The 9,350-nt window shown below is 41.9% G+C and overlaps 1 protein-coding gene across 2 annotated transcripts in view; it reads left to right on the top strand.

Moving 5' to 3' along the window:
* The first annotated feature begins 5,328 nt into the window (after nucleotides 1-5,328).
* The window catches only part of CFAP46 (cilia and flagella associated protein 46), a 236,144-nt gene continuing 232,122 nt past the window's right edge, over nucleotides 5,329-9,350 (top strand). The window contains exons 1-2 of one of the 2 annotated variants that reach the window (XM_056529250.1): nucleotides 5,329-5,521; nucleotides 6,916-7,017. In XM_056529250.1, the coding sequence (XP_056385225.1) occupies nucleotides 5,479-5,521; nucleotides 6,916-7,017 (145 nt within the window). In that variant the 5' untranslated portion in view covers nucleotides 5,329-5,478. The remainder of the gene's footprint in view (nucleotides 5,522-6,915; nucleotides 7,018-9,350) is intronic. The other variant, XM_056529249.1, reaches the window with a different exon arrangement.

Below are 9,350 nucleotides of genomic sequence, written 5' to 3'. Positions count from 1 at the left end.
TCGAGATAGGAGGTCGAGATAGGAGGACAGGATAGGAGGACGGGATAGAAGGTCGAGATAGGAGGACGGGATAGGAGGACGGGATATGAGGTTGAGATATGATGACGGGATAGGAGGTCGGGATAGGAGGTCAGGATAGGAGGACGGGATGTGAGGATGGGATATGAGGTTGAGATATGATGACGGGATAGGAGGTCGAGATAGGGGGTTGGGATATGAGGACGGGATATGGGGTTTGGATATAACAACAATATACGAGGACGAGATATGAAGTCAAAAGCTTCCTCCTTTGTTTATTTTCCTCCCCAACAAGGATTAGGATGGAAAAACCAGGCAACGCCGCGTATTAAGCTAGTTGACACTAAAGTATCAACGCTTTTTCAAATATATTTATGCCTTATTGTTTTTCATTGTTTACTCTTTGCTCAGCTCGTTGAGTACTTCATACTCTATTGTTTAGTTTCTGCATAACGTTTTGTACTTCATTCTTATTGTATTTGCTTTTTGCATCCTACTACAGTGAGAATAGACTCGGCTGCAGCTGATATTCATCCTTTTCATCATGACGTAATCCCTGAGGGTGACCATTTGCTTGCTCCCTCTAGTTGCAGTGTGGCTCTTTGGAGCTTTTTAAGTTTTTAATTTGTCTGTATATATATATATATATATATATATATATATATATATATATATATATATATATATTGTTATCTTATAATAAAAGTTAGTATTTTTCCATGTATTTTGGGTGCGCATCCCTTTAGTGTTTCCCCTTTCCTTCCTTGGTTATCACAAATGGATTTTATTTGTATCCAATTTTGTTTTGTTTTATTTTTTAACATTATTGTCTATATAAGGCCCCTTTCACACTGTCGTTGCTCCCCGTCAAGAACGGCCGTTAAAGTCTCTCTTTTTTTTTTTCTTTAAACGGCCGTTCTTGTGACAGGGAGCAACGGGCAACAACGGGTCCCGACGGCTCCCATTTACTATTATCGGGGCCGCTGGGCGCCATTGTGTTTTGATGGGAAAAAGACAGCGCTTGCAGTACTTTTTCTTTTGCTCTTCTCCCAGGTTTCCCCGACAGCCGTGACACTGCCGTGTCATAACGGCAATGTGAGAGAAGCCTAAATTGTATTGAAGTGTGTCACTGCATTTTAACCCTATTAGGGCTCCTTCACACTGCCAGCATGCTCCGATAAAACAGTTGAGCAGAGAAAAAATACTACATGTCCTACTTTTTTTCCCCTGTAAAATACTGGACACCTGACGTACCCAATTCAAGTAATTGGGATCCGTCAGGACCCGGCGGTGTTCAGGATCGGTGCACAAAAAAAAAAAAAGAGAAAATATTTGGACCCAGAACAGGTCGGCTATGTAGCCTACGTTGTACACAATTTTTTTTTTTACACATGTGCTTTATCTTTGGAATAATCTAATAGTCTAGAAAGATTGGGAATCCCACAAACAGTCCTGATTTTATCCTTATTATAATAGGGACAAAAACGTGTGAAAGCTACTACCAGACATCTGACGGATACGATTTTTAGACGTATTGTAGCATGAGAACAGGTACAGAAGGAAAGTTGCAATGAGTCTCTGTTTTAAAGCAGTGATCCCTAACCTGTGTCTCTCCAGCTGTTGCAAAACTACAACTCCCATCATAACCTGACAGCCTAAGGCTGTCAGGTTATGATGGGAGTTGTAGTTTTGCAACAGCTGGAGAGCCACAGGTTGGGGATCACTCCTTTAGAACAGAGAAACAATCTCCACTTTCCCTCTGTACCTTGGGGGAGATTTATAAAAACCTGTCAAGGGGGAAAGTTGCTGAGTTGCCCATAGCAACCAATCAGATTGCTTCTTTCATTTTTCAGAGGCCTTTTTAAAAATAAAAGAAGCGATCTGATTGGTTGCTATGGGCAACTCAGCAACTCTTCTTCTGGGCAGGTTTTGATAAACCTCCCCCTATAGAGTTAACCAACGAGGGTTGCCTCCCGCTGTTGCAAAACTACAACTACCAGCAAGCCCCGGAAGCACCCTGGTTGGGAAGCAGTGTTTTATGTGGACAACGCGAAGTCAGCAGCTATTTGCTTTGAGCCACTGCGGCTTCCGTAGCTGACTGCTCCTCTCTGCGTCCTGTTGCCTGGTTACATGGTTGGAAGCTCTTGTTGTAGCAGCGCTCGGTAGAGGTGAGTGTTCGTGTAATGTCCGTAATACAGTATGTCGGCCCCGGTGTCCCGCGTTGTCACGTGTGCTACGGTCACCCTGATACCGATATCTACGCGCGTCACTGACTGCACGGTGCCTAACTGCAATGGAACTACAAGTTCCAGCACGCCCTGCGAGTCTTCCTGTGAAATTTTCGCTGTCTTGCCGTTATTTCCTCTATGTCGGCAGAACATTTTGGGGTTTAGCTGGCACTGTAACCCCTTCATAACCAGATACCTTGTAGAGCCAAATCTAGAGCGAGATAGTGAGCAGCCTGTGTTGAACTGCATGCTGGGAATTGTGGTTTTTGTGCTGCTAAACCACAAGTTATATAATAGTTTTCACACCATGGTTTGAAATATGACATTTATTTCTGTTAGGACTTCTTCATGTACTCTAAAAAAATAAAATAAAAAATAAAAATTATTTTGTGTGCACCATGGTGCAGTTTTTTTCTGGCTATACCTCCCAACCCCTATGTGTGTGTTGTGTGTTTTTTTTTATTTTTTTTTATTTTGTGACAAACTTTTCTACTGAATAATGTGGAGACATACAACAGAAAAAAAACACAACAGACATTTACACAGAGAATAAAAAACCTATGGAGGTCTATGGGAGAAAAACAACAGACAATGGGTGAAATAAAACGTCACCTTGAGTATGCTGCATTTTGGAAATAAACTGCCGCAGAACCAAAAAAGGCTGCAAAGTTTTTATTTCCCTACCGACTGCGAAGAAAATCAGTGCTTTTTTTTTTTTTTCATGAACTTTTTTTTCCCCCCAGCATTTTTCTTGAAACACGTTGTGTGAAGAAACCCTAAGGGTACGTTCACACGAGCGGATTTACAGCGTATTGTACCCTGCGGATCCGCTGGTGAAGGGCCGCTCTATGCCGTCTTTACATGTGCCTCCTCGTAGTGGCAAAACGCTGCGACGAGCAGACCCACTGCAGCGATGTGCGAGTCGCAGTATATTCGCACAGCGCCTGCTCTGAGCTAGGCAGAGAGATCCCGCGATGTGCGAGTATACTGAGACTCGCACATCGCAATGTGTCTGCAGGCACATGTAAAGATAGCATAGAGTGGGCCTTCACCAGCGGATCCACTGCGAAAATCCGCTTGTGTGCACGTACCCTAAGGCTAAGTTTCCACTTGGTTTTTTTTCTGGCAGTTTTTGGATATCTGCCACTGCAGTTTTTGAGCCAAAGTCAGAAGTGGATCCATAAGGGAGGAGAAGTGTAAGTCCTTCCATTATATTTCCTATTCCTTTTGAATACACTTCTGGCTTTGGCTCAAAAACTGTAGTGGCAGATATCCAAAAACTGCCATAAAAAAAAAGTGGAAACTTAGCCTTAGGGTACGTTCACACGCACGGATTTTCTCAGCATATTTAGCTGCGGATCTGCTGGTGTAGGCCCCGCTCTATGCTGGCTTTACATGTGCCTGCTCGTAATGGCAATACGCCGCTACAAGCAGACACACTGCAGAGATGTGCGCGGTATACTCGCACATCGCGGCCGCTCTCCCTGCTCTCAGCTAGGCAGAGAGCTCCCGCGATGTGCGAGTATACTGCGACTCGCACATGGCAGTGTGTCTGCTGGTAGCGGCGTATTGCCATTACAAGCAGGCACATGTAAAGACAGCATAGAGCGGGCCTTCACCAGCGGATCTGCAGCGTAAAATCCGCTGAAAATCCGCGCGTGTGAACGTACCCTAACGCTAGGTTCACGCTATGGAATTTCTGGCCGGAGATTCCAAGTGCAGCCAGCGCTGAATGAATCGGTCGGTGCTAGGACCTTGTATAGATTTCTGTTCCTATAGACAGCATTGTATTCCTGTCAGATTCCGAAAAATACTCCAAAAAGCTTGAAAATTTGAGGCTCATTTTGCTTGTTAATATAAGGGTTTTTGAACCTAAAAATACTTTGGTTTAGATTTATTAATCTGAGACAGATCATGGTGTGACCAATCACAGCTCAGCTTTCGTATCTTAGCAAACTTCGGGAAAGTGAAAGCTGAGCTGTGATTGGTTGTTATGGACAAAACCAGGCAGCTTTGGTTTCAGGCAGATTGGTAAATCTGGGCCTATATCTGTGTCAACAACCACAACAAAGTCCACATATATTTTCCTGTCATGTTTCCTTATGTGTTGTGGTGCAGCTCATTGTCACTTCTATCCCATTAAAGGGTACCTTTCATCAAAAATAACTTTTGATATATTATAGATTAATGTATGCAGAATAACTTTCCAATAGCATGTTATTAAAAAATATGCTTCTTTCTATTTAATTTTCCACTTTTAAAAAATGACCACTAGGGGTCTCCCTACCAGTCCTTTTTTATAGATTTCAGACTCATGCTGAAGTCCTAAATCTCAGACTATATCCGGAACACAGACAAACTCACCACTGCTCACTGCCAGGGAGCAATGTTGCGCTTGTCTGTGTCCCGGCTGCAGTCTGAGATTTAGGACTCCTGCATGGGTCTGAAATCTATAAAAAAGGACTGGTAGGGAGACCCCTAGTGGTCATTTTTTAAAAGTGGAAAATTAAATAGAAAGAAGCATATTTTTTAATAAAATGCTATTGGATAGTTATTCTGCATACATTAATCTATAATATATCAAAAGTTTTTTTGATGAAAGGTACCCTTTAAAGGGGTACTCCGGTGGAAGTTTTAAATCAACTGTTGCCAGAAAGTTAAACAGATTTGTAAATTACTTCCTTTCTGTCTGACCACAGTGCTCTCTGCTGCCACCTCTGTCCTTGTCAGGAACTGTCCAGAGCAGGAGAGGTTTGCTATGGAGATTTGCTCCTACTCTGGACAGTTCCTGACATGGACAGAGGTGTCAGCAGCGAGCAATGTGTTCAGACAGAAAACAACAAAAAAAGAACTTCCTATGGAGCATACAGCAGCGTAAAAGTACTGAAAGGATTACAATTTTTAAATAGAAGTAATTTACAAATTTGTTTTAAAAAAAATTGTTTTCCACCAGAGTACCCCTTTAAATGTACAGGTTTCTTCTAGAAACAGCGCCACTTCTGGCCATAGGTTGGTGTGTGGTATTGCAGCTCAGTTACATTAAAGCGAATACAATTGAGCTAAAATAACACACACAACTTGTGCACAAATCTGCTGTGGAGTTTGAAAGCAGCCATGTTTTTCTTATCCTGTACAGTAGTCCCTCAAGTTACAATATTAATCGGTTCCAGGACGACCATTGTATGTTGAAACCATTGTATGTTGAGACCATAACTCTATGGAAACCTGATAAATGGTTCTGAAGTCACCAAAATATCATCCAAAAATAGGAAAAGGTGAGGAATAAAGAAAGATAAGTAGATAACTAATATAGATAAAGCAAGTTCTTATATATAAAAGTAAGAAAGATCTGCTGGGAGCTGTAAATCACTGTCTATTTCAGTGTTTGCCAACCAGGGTGCCTCCAACTGTTGCAAAACTACAACTCCCAGCATGCCCGGACAGCCAACGGCTGTCAGGGCATGCTGGGAGTTGTAGTTTTGCAACAGCTGGAGGCACCCTGGTTGGGAAACAATGGTTTATGTAGAGGACAGGAGCTTCTTCATGGTCCTATACAGTACACACAGTGTCCCAAATGGAGCCACCCTTACTTGGTGTCCAAAGGAGCAGCTAACCCTGGCACAGGTAAGGAGTAGTATGGAACTTGTAGTTCCTCCCTGTACTGTAGGGGGCGCTACCAGACAGCCATTCAGTGCTTGTATTTAAGTAATAGAGGTGATTTACCAGTAAAATGACAATGCTGATTGGTCAGTTCCTTCAGTTGTGACACGTTTCACAGATCTGGACTGTCTGTACATTGTATGTTGAGTCTGGTTTCAAGTTACAATGGTCCAGAAAAGACCATTGTATGTTGAAACTATTGTATGTTGAGGCCATTGTAAGTTGAGGGATCACTGTACACTGCCCCCCCCAACCCCATGTATGTTTACATAGGCGACAACTGCTTTGAAAACAACACCTCAAATCTGTGAAATTATGCTAATTTTATTGTGTTTTTTTCATTTCATAAAATTTATTTAAAAGCATAATGCTTTTTTCCCCACACTAAAAAATAGTGTATTTTTAGGATTATTCCCCAAATGGTAAAATCCATGGTTTTGGATGCTGAAATCTTTGCTGTTTTAGCTCTTAAAGAGGTATTTCCATCTCTTGATATTTTCCGCTTTCAACAGGATAGGAGACCGGTGGGGGTCTGACCCCCTTAATCATGGGGGTCTGACCCTCTTAATCATGAAAAATATGGACTAAATTGTCTCTGCAATGAATGACCAGCGCTTCATTTATTCTCCATAGGGCCACCAAACATATCTGAGTGCGCACCCATCATTCCGGGGGCTGTTTTGTCCCTGTTCTTGTGATCGGAGTGGGTCCCAGCCATCACACCCCCACTGATCAGATTGTTATCCCCCATCCATAAATAACATCATAAGATGGGAATAGGCGTCTAAGATTAGGGCGTCATAGTGACATGGTCCAATATATGACCCTGGCACAGCCGCAGTGTCTCATTGTTGGGCCATATCTGCATCAATCTCAAGGATTACACAACTGTTTTATGGACACTTTGACCAGAGGCCGTCTTTGCTTTTTGCTCATACTGTATCTGTCCAGTGCTGTTTTTCTGTGATGTAACATTGCTCAGTCTCCTCTGTGCTGTTCTCCTCTTCAGGGGTCTTCTGTTCTTCTAAATCTTCATATACTAACTGGACGTTCTGGACGACTATGGACTTAATTATAAGGCAGCACCTCTCCGTAGCTGAGAATCAGCAAGGTAACTGCATCCATTCTAAGTGGTAAAACTATAAAGGCTATGTTCTCAGTTTTTTTTTTGTTTTTTTTTTGTTTTTTTTTTAGATTTAAAGGAATACTCCAGTGAAAAATTACTTTAAAAAAAAAAAATTGATGCCAGAAAATTAAACAGATTTGTAAATTACTTCTATTTAAAAATCTTAACCTTTCCAGTACTTATCAGCTGGTGTATACTACACAGGGATGTGAAATTCCTATCGTCCAACGCCCGGGACATGCAGTTTCGGCGCCCCGGGCAGGGGAATTTTTCTGTCCCTTAGCCCTGCTTTGAGCAAACAGGGCCGGACCTGAAAAGCACAGCGATGCTCAGCAGTCTGTATGGAGTAGGCTCCCGACTCGTACCCGCTCCCTACTCTGCAGCCCCCAGTTGTCTCAGTAGCCGGTAGCCGCCGCTAATAGCCAGCATGCGGCTGGCTATTAACCCTTTAGATCGCCGCTATCAATACCAAAATGGTACCGATACAAAATACTGATTATGGCGCAAAAAAATAGCCCTCATACAGCCTGATATGCGGAAAAAAAAGCTACAGGGTTCAAAAAAAAGTTTGAAAAAGTTCAGAATTTTTTTTTTTAATTAGTAAAACATGACAGAAACTATACACATCTGGTATTGCTGTAATCAAGCCGAACTAAAGTATCAAAACAACACGTTATCTCAACCACAAGGTAAATGGCGTAGAAAAGAAAACCACCAAACTTGCAAAATTATCTTTTACTATTTCAGTTTCACTTCACCGATTATAATATATATTTTTTGGTTCGGAGAATGTTATTGAAAAATTAAAAAGTATCATTATAGTAGGTAGTTATAGCTATTATAGGGCGAGGAGGGAAAAAAAGGAGTGTAAAAGCGAAAATTGATCCGGACAAGTGGATCGTCATGAGGGACAAGTAGATTTTGCTCCGTTTTAGTTCCGTTGACAAGTGTTTTTATTACATTTCCACACCCCTGTACTACAGAGGAATTTCTTTTCTTTTAAAATTTATTTTCTGTCTGACCACAGTGCTCTCTGCTGACACCTCTGTCTGTCTCAGGAACTGTCAAGAGCAGGAGAGGTTTGCTATGGGGATTTGCTCCTACTCTGGACAGTTCCTTAGACAGACAGAGGTGTTAGCAGAGAGCACTGTGGTCAGACAGAAAATACATTTAAAAATAAAAGAACTTCCACTGTAGTATACAGAAACTGATAAGTACTGGAAAGGTTAAGTTTTCTAAATAGAAGTCATTTACAAATCTTTTTAACTTTCTGGCACCAGTTGATTTATAAAAAATGGCTGGAAAAATGAACCCAAAATGACATTCAAAGATGGTTTGTAAACATAGCCTTAGGATTTTGAGCCTCATTCTATTATAGTATTTTCTCTGTTTATAAATGTGTTACGGCATCACAAAACTGCAGTAAGGTGCAAATTAGGTGCTGATTTTACTTCTGGGAAATTGACAGTCACAAAATCTGTAGGAAAAGTCCACAATACTCGAAAACATTGTGGATTTTCCTGTGGATACTCTCCTACCATCAATCCCCTCCTGATGCTGTTCTGAAACTGCTAGTCCGGTGCCTCGGAGATTCCTGTTCTCTGTCCTGACCCATAGTATATACCGGTTCAAACGGTCATTGCCTGAGACTGGTCACCGTTACATTAGAAATCTTAGGCAGCAGGTAAGTACTTGGTTTTTATAGGATTTTTTGCCTTCAAGAACAGTTTTAAATGTTGACATTTGTATCTCCCATTTTAATTTCTCAGGCACAATAACTTGCAGAAAAGTAGACATGTAATGACTATAATGGTGTTTTCCCCCTTGGAAGGGATTGTTTTCTTCATCAAGTATTGACATGTCCATTGTTGAAGCAGAAAATAATCCTCATCAGGACCTTCCATTGACATGAATCGGGCTTTGATTCCACTAGGATTCCAGGCAGAATTTCCACATGAATTTCCGCTTCAAATATCTTGCGTACCATGGTTTTTGTATGGAGAAGTAGAGGAAAATTAGTTAGGAAATTCAGCAGTGTGGATGCATATAGATTCCAGGAAGAACTGTGAGACTTAAAGGGGTACTCCGCTGCTCAACCCCCTCCCATAGACTTGCATTGAGGGGGCGGGGTGTGACGTCACAAGCTCCTGGCGCCGGCTCCAGCACTCAGAACAGTTTGTTCCAAACACTGAGCAGCAGAGCACTCCTTTAAGGGATAATGTTTCTCCTGTTTCCTACTCTATAAGCATACCCTTCTGACCTCCTTGCGCAGGTATCCCATGACCAGCATCTACAGTACCTCCAAACACAAACCCTGG

This window comes from Hyla sarda, chromosome 7 (assembly GCF_029499605.1).
Source record: "Hyla sarda isolate aHylSar1 chromosome 7, aHylSar1.hap1, whole genome shotgun sequence".
Classification (NCBI taxonomy): Eukaryota; Metazoa; Chordata; class Amphibia; order Anura; family Hylidae; genus Hyla; species Hyla sarda.
The sequence above is the reverse complement of the archived record's forward strand: the minus strand, read 5'-3'. Positions and strand labels throughout refer to the sequence as shown.